General features: G+C 40.6%; 1 protein-coding gene across 1 annotated transcript in view; it reads left to right on the forward strand.

Annotated features, from left to right (window-relative positions):
* The first annotated feature begins 7430 nt into the window (after positions 1-7430).
* The window catches only part of LOC138003082 (thioredoxin domain-containing protein 5-like), a 24436-nt gene continuing 19366 nt past the window's right edge, over positions 7431-12500 (forward strand). The window contains exons 1-7 of the mRNA XM_068849026.1: positions 7431-7601; positions 8062-8155; positions 8406-8464; positions 9627-9729; positions 10824-10945; positions 11084-11168; positions 12072-12158. Coding sequence (XP_068705127.1) covers positions 7456-7601; positions 8062-8155; positions 8406-8464; positions 9627-9729; positions 10824-10945; positions 11084-11168; positions 12072-12158 — 696 coding nt within the window. The 5' untranslated portion in view covers positions 7431-7455. The remainder of the gene's footprint in view (positions 7602-8061; positions 8156-8405; positions 8465-9626; positions 9730-10823; positions 10946-11083; positions 11169-12071; positions 12159-12500) is intronic.

The raw sequence follows: 12500 nt of genomic DNA on the forward strand, positions 1-12500 counted from the left end.
TAATCCAAAGAAAAGAAAAGAGAGGCGAATAGGAAATTTATTACGCATGCATTACTTGTTCTTGCTATTAAACAATGAGAAACAGTAAAGAGTTTTTAAAATTTAAAGCAGGCTGATGAGACATAATTATTATGTGATCACAACTAATTAAGGTCAATTAAAGAACAGAAAGCAGCATCAAACAAAAAACAAATAATCAATTAGGAGTTTCTCATTACCTGGAAACGTGTGGAGCAGGAACAAGGAATCTAGTTACAAATAAATTAATGGATAAGCAATATCGGTGGATTGTTTGCGTGCGAGCGTCAGTTACAACTGAATGACCGTGACCGCTACAAAATAAATGTAAAAACAATACCGACATACACGCATGATGGAAATGTGTAACGGGCCCGAGGGAAGGACTTGATACAACACAAGTTGCGTTGACAGCGGGCAACGGGGGTAGGACAACTTTAAAATCACAGTCCTGGGCAGGAATCAAACCTACGACCACAGGCAGACAACTCTAAGGATGCGAGAGCACGTGATCATGACGTCACGTTATTTTGAGACAGTCAACTAATCGAGGAAAATGTTCCATAAAAACTTTAAATCGCGATGTTTCTTTTCCAAAACTCATTTTATGGACAGCTAGATAAATAAAGTTCACTGAGCTACTATTTTCTACGTTGTCCTGGATGATTTGATGGTTTTTTGGGACCCTTCGATTTCCTCTTCAGATCACACGCGTCGTCAAATACGATATATATAGTCTATTTACAACGAGGTTATGTGCATGCCTTGGGAATGCATCAAATGGGATTCCTAACGGACCAATCAGACAAAAATCTCCATTGCTAATCATATTTCGAAAAGCAATGGACACTTTTGTCTGATTGGTCCGTTAGGAATCCATTTGATGCATGCATAATCTCGTTGCAAGCAAGATGGCTGCCAGAGAGGAAGAGAACAAGTCATCGAGCTTTCTCGGCAAAGGAAAAGAATCGATCGCTTGTTCTTTTTTTTCTGAAAGATTCTGGCCGCGTTTGCAAAGGCGGGAAATGATGAGGGGTTGCAGAACTTTTCTCCACCATGCGAAGGACTTTTTAGTGTAAGAAGCTTGCGTGCAAGTGATGTACCAGTACAAAATTGGCTGTCGTGTTAGCGGCAAAAAACACGTTGTTTCGCCTTTCGTAAAAACAAACGAGAATCATCTGTGTAGAGGCCGCTATTGTGCTGAAAAAACTAAGAAAACGCGCAATCGAAGGTTGTGATTGCCTAATCAAGCAGTAGTGTCTGTACAGTTTCAATACTGAAAAGATTACTTAAGCATGCTAGATATTAACCCCCATTCCAACGAATTTATCTTTAAAAGTCTGGTCCAAACTAAATCGTTTCATGAGCTAATTCCAAAATGATAAACCGATTTCGTACACAACGTAGTGTAGTAGAGCTGAAATATGTAAAAGCCAGTCTTTGCATGAATATGAATTAGCTGGAAATGAAATATTTCTGAGGCATGAGAGCAGTGGGGACTGGGCCTGTTCAGTGCATCATGGGACACGATGACAGCCATACAAGAGAGTTTTGTCACATGGGAGATCATTCTTGGCCAACGCCAATACTATGAACCTTTTTTATTTCTTATTTTCTTTTTTCTTTTTCTGTCAGGATGTTCTTTTCTCGACGAAACTATATGTTTCATATCTTTATTTACAAGATATCTAAACTATGGTGTTTCCACATGATAGTTCATTACACCGCCCGTTTGAAGGAAGGCGTTTCCTTCTTACTGTGCATTCGGCAGTCTAGGTATTGATATCGATTGTCGTCTCCTAACTGGTTTGCATTGAAAATTTAAAGATTGTAGAAAGAAAATTAATTAAGAGATCAAGCAACAATTTTATTAAGTAAAGCTATGATCCTCGCAGTTATGAACGCAATTTCTGCAATTGCGTAAAGAAGCCTGACCCGGAGCCTACAACTCTACTGTGTTCGTGTAACGGCGTTTTCACAGACCGATTTATTTTTAGATTGAATTTCCCGCGAATGAGACTCCCACAGGAGCCCGATGACCAATTACAAGAAATTAAGCTGACGTCATAGGGTCACCGAACCGGAACTTCCTTTGTTTTTTGACCTAATTCGCGGGAAGGGCTAGTCTAAAAGTAAACCTTCTTGTGAAAACGCCGTTTCACAGACGCTGTATGGAAGTTGCACGCTCCAGATGGGCTCCTGGCGGTTGGCAATTTCACAAATGGCTTTTCGGGCCCAAAAAGTTTTCGGGACTTTCGAGAAACGGGCCCCTGGAATGCTCGTCGTCTCGCTAGCTTAGGGGTGTAAATTTCGGATTTTGGTCTTACTTAGGGTGTTCATGGCAAAACGCCATCATATGTAGCCCATATGTAGCCGTCCAGGTCGTGTTCAGGGTTGCACGAGAAGAAATTAAAAATGACTATTTAATGTGTTTTAAATATGGTCTCATTTACCTGTAGGGGTAAAAAAAAAAGCCTGGGCCACGCCCAGATTGGTCTCCCTTAGGAGTTTAATTCAAAAAATTCGATAAGCATATATGCATATGCAAAGTCCCTTCTCTCCGGGATTTGAAGTCTTTTTATTTAAAATGCACACAAATTAAGAGATCAGACAACTTTTACTTCCCCACTTTTTAGCTTCTTAGGCCCGGTTCAGACGCCGTACTTTACATGATCTGAATCGAATTCATTGAATTAAGTTCAAGTGAAATACGGCGTGTGAATCAATTCAGAACAACCGGTCTAATTCGCAATTTTCCCGCCTGGCTTAGCCGGGAATTACGGCTGTGAAACGTGAAGTGGCTTTGATCCAGACGCCATACTTCACATGAGCCCTATCAAATGCAGAAATTATTACAACTTTGCAAGTTTCTTCAATCATAGTATGCTTCTGTGAATTAATTTCGGCGCTATTAAGTTCGGCATCTGAATCAGTTCAGCTGGGATTAATTAATTTGGGTCCAGTCAGTGTAAAATGCAGACTGCAGACCAGGGGTAAAATGCAGACTGTGGTTATAATGTAACTGTTGAAAAAGCCCAAAACCCTTAGAAATGCTAACCTTAGGCCTAATTAGGCCTAAAACAATATTAGGCTTAGCTGTTAGCATTTCTAAAGGGTTTGGGTTTTTCAACAGTTACTGTTAAAAATAGATTTGACATTAATAAGCATACGTTACGTGTGGTGGGAAGGAAGTCACGTGTAAAAGAAGGACTTAGTCTGAGTTTTGATCGATCGTCGGATCGCTTCGAGTGTCAAGTTGAGTATTCAGTTTTAGATTTCAACCGTGCTTAAGGCCTGAAACCGTCGAGTGAAGTGGTAGTTCGTATAGAAAATTGTAAAGAGATCATTCACCAGGAAATGAATTAAGTATACCATAAAGATTCATTATAGTTACATTATAACCTCAGTCTGCATTTTACCCCTGGTCTGTAGTCTGCATTTTACACTGACCGGACCCAAATTAATTAATCCCAGCTGAACTGATTTAGACGCCGAACTTAATAGCGCCTTGATAGCACCGGGTCTGCAGTTTGCATTTTACACTGACCGATTTGGGTCGGTCTAAATTTGAATTCGATTCGGTTCATGTAAAGTACGGCGTCTAAACCGGGCCTTAGAAGTTCTAAGAAATCGCCCGTTTCATTGCATTATTTTGCTTCGGTCCGGTCCCTCTGTGACAAAATATCACAAAATCAACATGTAAAACTTTAATGTAAGGAACTTTCCATTTGTTTGGTTCTAGGCCCTAGCAAGAATCCATCACCCGAGTTAGATTTACCCAAATTGTCGTTGTCCTCATCAGCGTCAGAAAAGTGTCTATTTTTGAACAAAGTTTTGCGGGAAAATAAACAACAGACCAAACCGGCACAGCAAAACTACCAATGAGAATTTAGAATAGAGAGGAAAAGAGTGAAGTCTATTCTATTCTGAATTCTCACTGGTGTTTTTTTCTGCGCGCGCCGTCGCCACTGACGTTGTCGTTCTGTTGCTAAATCAGCCTAATGTTGTGGCCAATTCAAACCCTTTGGGAATAAAACGTTTTGTTCCAGGAATTTCCATATCATTTAAATGTGAATGCTGTGTTAAAATTCCAATACAATACACAAAGGATCTTAACCCCGGAGATTTGAATTGGGTACAATATTGAGCTAGTCGATTTGGTCTATTGTACATTTTCCGGCAAAACTTCGTTTCAAAATTGACACTTTTCTAACGCTAAATGGGACATTCTTACTCTTGGGTAATGGAATCTTGGCCCTAGCAATTGTCACACACTATACGCCCAGATTGAAAAAGAGGCCCTCGTCCCTACGTGGGCTTGCGAGAGATTAGCAGATTATCTTATCGGAAAGCGGTTCCAGGTAGAAACCGATCACAAGCCTCTGGTTCCAATCCTTGGTTCAAAGAACTTGGAAGAAAATGTCACCACGGATCCAACGACTCCGCCGTATGCGATTGTTAAGATTCGACTTCACAGTGTCCCACGTTCCCGGAAAGAGCCTGATTACTGCTGATGCGCTATCAAGAGCACCTGTAGAGCAGCGGGATGGGCAGTCCAGTACTGAAGAGGAGATCGATTTATACGTTCAACATGTATTTGCCTCCCTCCCAGCCTCAAACACACAGCTCGAGCGAATAAAAGAAAAACAAGAAGAGGACGAAGTCTGTTAAAAACTGAAGTAATACTGCAGTGAAGACTGGCCAGACCGAACCAGAGTACCAGACGCTCTTACAGTGAGGACACTCGAACCATGAACACTTGTTATTTGTTTGTACATTTTTTTAGTGACTATAGAATGTGGGCTCGTCCTTTTGACAAGGGTATTTAATGTTTTTACACTTACAAAGTGCTGTACATGTAACACTATACATCATAAGAAGAGCCTTTATTTCTTCGTCGTTGAAAAAAATAATGTACACAAAAATGTCAAGTGTTCACGGTTCAATAGACTTTCGAAAAGTCCTTCGTCTAGATACGCGCGGAACGAAGGACTTTTCATACTTGATTGGCGCCAATTTAGCGACCCAAAAACGGGTCGCTGAGCTGTATCCTCGTGGACCCCAGGGGATAGAGTTGTCAATCAAAATTTTCCACACGCAGTGAAGCGTGATTTTCAAACATGGTACTAAGGCCACCGGATATTCCAAATTAAGCGACCATCAGAGGAAAATAATTGAAGAATATCTGTCTTGCATATATCTGTTTGTGTCTTCTCCAACCGGAGCTGGGAAAAGTCTGACCTTTGAACTAGTCCCGTACGCTTTTGGTCGTTTACTTGGAGCGGGTGGCAATGCCATCGTCTTCTTAATTCTTCCACTGATTTCACTCACGAAAGATTTGGTCTCTAGCCGGTCGCTATTTAGGAGACAACACATTTAAAATCTTAAGTATAAACGGGTGTCTGGAAGTCCCGAGGCGATTCTCAACGACCATCAACACATTTTTCGTCGAATGGAACAAAAAATTTTAAAATTCATGTGTATTCATCGACGAGAGTCATTGCATCGCTAAATGGTAAGCTTAAGTTTCACTAAGATGTATCTTTTAATTCCGGTCTAGTACGTCTCCTACACCTGAAGCGTACCTGACTTTCATGAGTGAAATCAATTGACTTTCTTGACGATTCGAAGCTTTCCCTTACTTGCTAATCTTTCGAATATATTAGTCTTTCGTTTCTATCAGCACAAATCACGGCACAAGTGTTGGTCCAGAAAGTACCACTGGAGATCTCCTTTCCAAGCGGCGACTCGAGATTGAAAAAAAGCTTTCGTTTTATTTCATCTTTGTTTCTGATACCTGTAGCACAAAGTTAACAAATTTCCTCTTTCGATTTCGTAGAAACAAACATGTTCGACTGTTTTCGTCGGATTGCGCCATCAAGTTCAGGGCTTGCGAATGACGTCATCCCCATTTGGCGCGAGTTTGCAAGCGAGACAAGTCGATCTCTCGCGACTTCGTCGCTCGCTCATTCACTTCGCGTACGAAAAATCACGATTCGCTCGCCGAAACATTTTGTTCTGGGGTTATCGTTAGGTCGACTTGTGGCAAGTCTAACGGTTCAAGTGTCCTTACTGTAAACCCCTATTGGCAAATCCAGGATGAACTTTCGGTTAGCAGCTTGGCCCCAGGCAATCCATGAGACCATAGGAAATTTAGGGTTCAATTAAGGAGCGGTAGTTGTTAAGCAGGGTAGCAAGTGCAAGTGGTTTACTAACTTTTGATGAGATATAATCAAGGGGTAACGTAACGCTATCCAACGTTTGAACAACTGGCCCCAGGTCGCCCCAGGTCGCTCTGTGCTTTGGCTCTAAGGGTGCGTTCGATTGACCTTATTCCGGAATAAGAATACATGGAATATAAGTTAGAAATCCTTCGTTTTTACGGAGAGTTATATTAAAGTTGTCAAACATCCGCTAAAATTCTATTTTAAACAAATTTTTATTATCCTTGCTGCTTCCAAACGCACCAAACATACCGTTTTAATCATCACTCCACGTATTCTTATTCCGGAATAGGGTCAATCGAACGCGCCCAATCTCGTACCCAGAGTCCTCGGGCTTCTTGGCCAGCGGGTGAGCGCCCGGAGAGACTCTGGGATAATCGACTCCATTTTCCCAGAAAACGTGGGTTCCGGTCTTATGACGTATGGTTGAGTTTAAACGGAAGCAGAAAAGAGAAAACCGTTAACAGTAGAAGTGGCGGGTTGAAAGTGTTCGAGAAACAAGAATTTTAGCCTTACACACAAAGAAACTGGAGAAATGATCATTCGCTTGCTGTAAGAGCAAATGAAGATGAAACCTCTGACACTTTCGGTGAGTGTATTTTTGGTGTTTCAGCGTACATTCCATCGTTCAGAATGCAATGAGAATGCCATCGTGCAAGCAACACGATCGACAAATTTTTGTGGAAACGACACAAATGTCCTCTTCTTCTACAATTTGATGTTTCCGTAATTCTGAATGGCTTCGACAAGACCTTATTCCACGGATTTCGCCTCAAAGAGACTGATGTTATGTTTCCCACGGTACTTTTGCAACAGCAACAGTAATCACTTTTTAGCAGCGTGAGAAAATTCCCGTGCGGTATAAGACATAGTTCAAACCTCGTCGTTTTATTATTTTTGTGATTTATATATTTCTGAGGTAGAAAAAATCAAACAGCACTGAAACTAGTTTTAGATTTTGAATGTCCCTCCAAATTCTGGGGCTTCCGAATTACTTACCGACTTCCTGTCGGACTGCCATTGCTACGCAATCGGCCAATCAAAAATATAGTTCAAATCGATTATCCCAGAGTCTCTCCGGGCGCTCACCCGCTGGCCAAAAAGCCCGAGGACTCTGGGTACGAGATTGGAACGCGCCCTAAGTGTTGAGTGGTCTGCGGTTTCCTACCGAAACAAAACGAACAAAACGTGTCCTTCTGGAATTGTAGAAGTTATGGCTGCAAAGGAAATCCTTATTTTCTTTCTTTCCACCGTTATTTCTCCTAGCCTAAGCGACAACGTGCTTTCACTTACAGATGTAGACTTCGAAGACAGAGTGTTTGGTTCTTCCTCGCATTTTGTTATGTTTTACGGACCTTGGTGAGCTATTAAGCTTAAATATAAGCTACATGCGATAATACAACTTTTTTTTGTGCATGTACACTGTAGTAATTAACTGTATTTTGCTCTTCAATTTTAAACTGATAATTCCACAATTACTGTGGAACAAATTGCCACGAGGAGGGAAAAGATGAGAAAATATTAAGCCTGCTTGCAAGAGTTAAGTGAGGTAGCCGGCGCCTCGCCTGGAGGTCGCAAAAAGTTCGCACGCCGGTAGTAGAAAGAATCTTCTAAATGGACAGCTACGCTGTACTGGTCACAAGGCAACATGAATAACTACCGACAGCGGTCATTGTAGAAGTTCATTAGTACTGAAACTGTTAAATGGGAAAGAAGTAATGTTCTGAGCTTGAAGTAATGTTCTGAGCTTTGAGATTTAAATTTAGCTTGCATATTAGCAGGTGTCAGCTTATGCAATAATGTGATTTGATGCCAACAGGTGCGAGCACTGCCAGAATTTCATGCCAACCTGGAGTCTTTTAGCTGAGCACTACAGCAAAATTCCTCAAAGTGAACATGTAGCAATAGCCAAGGTACTGACAAACCAAGTTCAGTTCTTGACGATATCGATGTCTTGACACAAAAACCTTTCTTTAGCCAATTTTTAGGGCAGTTTGAGGTGGGAAAATATGTTGTGGTAAAGTTGTGTTATGTGTGACAAAGTGAACTTTATGAAATAAATGCATTTATATTCTGGTGTGAAAATTTTCCCAGACAAGTCCTGTAATGTTTGTACCGTTTGTTGAGGGAAGTTTCCTCTCATCTGCTTTTTTTTCTACACAGGTTGATTGCACGAAAGAGACACCACTCTGTGCAAAACAAAACATCCGTGCATACCCAACGTGAGTGTGTATATCCGGGGTACTCTGGTTTTCCCCTGTCCTAAAAAACCAACCTACGATTTGATACCGCGCACCGTTGGCTAATAGTTGGTTGAGTACCGGGCTGCCATGCGAGTTCGACTCTGGCCGGACCAACACTCAGGGTCTTTAAATAACTGAGGCCCCAGTACTACTGTAAATACAGTTCACTCTTGAATAATTAACAATATTATTATTATTCCATGAGCTAGCATTGGATAGGAGATGGCAAATAGCCAATGAGGCGCGTAGCACCAAGTTGGCTATTACCAATCTCATATTCAACAAGCCTGGTGAATTAAATTCGTATCCAACAAGGGCTAATTAAATTCTCAACCTTCGGTTTTGCTAAATTTTATTTACCCCGGTAAGTATAAGAAAACAACCGGAAAGTGACTTGACTTCCGGGTGCCAAAAATTTTATGCTCAGCGACATTTGCCGCATTCATTTGGACCATATAAGGTCAAACGCAGGTATAATGGCTGGTAACCGAGATCCAGTGAACCAATTAGAAAGCTAGAATTGCATTATCTGAGGTTGAGAATTTAATGATGTTTGTTAATCAGCTGCCTTGCTAAAATGGGAGGTGGGTGCCGAGAGTATCCAGGGATTACTCATTGGCCAGCCAGCCCCTAGACAGTATACCACCCCCATGGCTTTCATGGCTTTCAAATCCCCACAACCCAGATATGAGCCTCCATTCCAGGCACCGGTCACACTGTTGGACTCAGTGGAAGGAAAAATAGAGGTCAAGGTGGGGTGGGTGAAAGCTCAAAAACTAATGATGAAAACAGCTCCAAATGCCTGAGAAAAATTCATAAAAAGCTGGCTGATGAATTTGATTTCAATGATCCATGCAAGCCTGCACTTATGAGTCTGACTGCTGACAGCTTGACCAAAAGACCGCCCAAGAGAAATGATGACTGCTACAAGCGATGACCACTAAAACAAGGAATGCTAGAAAGATTACCTCTATGCCGAGGGTGGTTAACTTAGTTAAATTGGCATTTAACTAAAATGGTGAATTAAGTCTGTTATTATTTTTTTACTATTGTTACAATAATTATTGTTATTATTTGTTCTTAAAAAGAAGAGATGACAAGTCTTTCAAAAAGCAGGTTTGCTTTTCTTTCCTTTATCAAGGTTAAAATTGTATTTTGATCATGGTGAAATCAAGAGATACAATGGAAAAAGAAGAATGAATGACCTCAAAGCTTTTGTCAACAAATTTCTGGCAACATCTGAAGTAAGATTTAGAACTTTTGTGTTACTAGTGATTATTTTTAGTACCTGAAGCAGTGTTTTTAACGGCTCGTGAAGGTTGGCATCATGGAAATTTTTGGATTATCGAATTGCTCTTTTGATGGGATTACCTGCATTACCACAGGTTGATGTTGCCATTGGTCGAGAACAAGTGAATAGTGTACAATCATCTCCATCGTCATCATTATTGTCATAGTCATCATCATCGTCATCATCACCACCATCAAGGCATATCACTACCCTGGTCCCAGAGGTTTTTATTGAGCTGCGAGAGAGCCTCGAAGCGGTGAAGATGAGTCCCAAAGCGGCAAGAAGAGAGATACCTTGGACATCATTCTCACTTACACCAGCTGTCAAACGCGTCAAATTGATAATTACAAAAGGGATCAGTGGCAACTTACCAATCATGCATCCCCTTGGTACATGTATTACCAGTCAAACGAACCAATGATATTTATATGCATGTTTGTCCAAAATATCAACCAATCCGAGCCTGAGGGTCACATCCTGACCCTGGCATCTGCATGAAAGGTGAGATTCAAGTCCAATGTAACCAGAGGTTTTTCTCTTCTCACCGCTTCGCGTCTCGACTTTGCCTCTTCGTGGCTCTTTCACGGCTCTAGAAAAACCTCTGGCACCAGGGTAGCATATCACTTGCCTAAAGGAAAACACCAGTTCATGTCTGTTGACCAAAGTCAAGTCCTGTTGTTAAAACCTAGATGGACAACCATCTAGGATAACCCCCTAATCAGGTTGGTAAAGTGGTCACTAATCACTCTTTCAGCTTCTTCATTTATATGTGAGCAGAGTTTCAGTTCATCTCAACCTAATGCAGAGGTTTCTCTCTGGGTAATGAAATTTGACTCCGGTAATTATGCCTGGCTGAGTTCCTGTGCTTAAGGAATCACACATGGATTTAATGAAACATGACCACGTGTCATTATTGTGCTCCCAAGTTCTCTCTCTACCTAAACCCCAGTCCTCCATCATAAAGCAGCCATTGAAAGTGGTTAGCTGCTTGTTACCTATAACCTGTTTATTAGTTTTACCAAATACTAGGTTAGAGTTTCGTTTTAGGAAAAAGAAAAGGACATAACAGAGACAAATGAACCAGATAATGGCCTTTACACGCTGACAGCAGATAACTTTGACCGACATGTGGAAATGGGACTTCATTTTATAAAGTTCTATGCCCCTTGGTAAGTCAGGTGTTTTTTTCAATAGGATAGTCCATATAGCTATTAATCTGCCTGTAATACAGTACTTGGACGAAATTGTAAAATAGTGGCATATGCAATGAAAAAATATTTACAGGTACCTTGTATGTTTCATGACAGGTGTAGCCATTGCCGCAAACTAGCACCCACGTGGAAAGAATTGGCTGAGTTTCATAAGGACAATATGGATATCACAATTGCTAAGGTACATGCCCTTGTCTCAGCCATGTTAAGAAGACTCATTGAACTGTCTGTACAATTTGTTTCTTCCTTTATTGCGCGCATGCTTACACAATTGTGCATGTACTTGTCCTTCTCCTGTCATGTTGATCAAGTGATCTGTTTTTGATAAGCCGACTGTTAACTTGTATTCCTTTGACTCTGATGCTAAATAATTTAGAAGTTGATGTAATATTATTAAAGATGGCTGGTTTGCCTTTTTGGTGTATAGTGGAATAGATTGTTTGCATGTGACTGTACTTCTGAGACCCCCACTTTGGTCTGAAAGTTGTTTATATTGTTTGGATTTTACTCACCTATTAAACAGCTTTTTGACACGTCTGAATAATACACACACTGCTGGTTTTTTTCTGTTGTTGATGAATATAAAGGTAAAGGTAATTAAAAGTAAAGCGACCATATTTAAAGTGGATAACAGTAATTAATTCAACTGACAAACCTGAGGTCGATGAACTTGCGCACATTTTACTCACCCCTCTCCATCAGTACTACTTAAGCTACACAGAAAGGAGAGAATTCGAAACAAGGATGTGATATCTGAGGACATCCAACTCAGGATCTCTTGCACTAAGGCTGAACACTAACCGACTGTGCCATCCTTGCTCCTAAATGTGAACCAACGAACTCAAATTTAGTTGAAGGGATGTATTTCTTTTGATGGCAACTCGGGAAGGCTAAAAGACCACACTTGTTTTAAGACAACATTGGATGTAAATGGTTGGTTTTTAACAAAGTGAGAGCTTAAAGAACTAAGGGGCACTTAACGGTTTCTATATGTTTCACATTTTTTCAGGATAACAAAGGATCAAAAGGTATTTATGATTATTTCATCGCATTACTTGACATCATCATTTGTATTTCTCTTCAGATTGATTGCACAACAGAAGGTAAAACGTGTGCAGAGCATAAAATCCAAGGTTTTCCTTCACTTAAATTGTTTAAAGATGGACGCGAGGTTTGTACTTCCAATTTACAGTAGCAAAGCAAATCTTGCACCAAAATTGTATGTTGCTTTTAATAACTCAGTAATCTTCTCCTTACTCTTAAGTGAAATTGTATTTACATAAAACATAATATGAGTAAACAAGAAAACAAAAACTGAATTTAATAATGAGTAGTGCAACTCAGCACACACTCTTTTAATTAGGGGGAGGGGGGGGGGGGGGGGGCATGAAAAACCACAAAACCACACAAAATTGCTCAAAACCAAAATTTTGAACAATCTGATAAATGCAGGCAAAACCATCAAAGTCAAGTTTTTAAAACGGTAATCAAATACCGGTAGACCTTATTCATA

This window comes from Montipora foliosa, chromosome 5, assembly GCF_036669935.1.
Source record: "Montipora foliosa isolate CH-2021 chromosome 5, ASM3666993v2, whole genome shotgun sequence".
NCBI lineage: Eukaryota > Metazoa > Cnidaria > Anthozoa > Scleractinia > Acroporidae > Montipora > Montipora foliosa.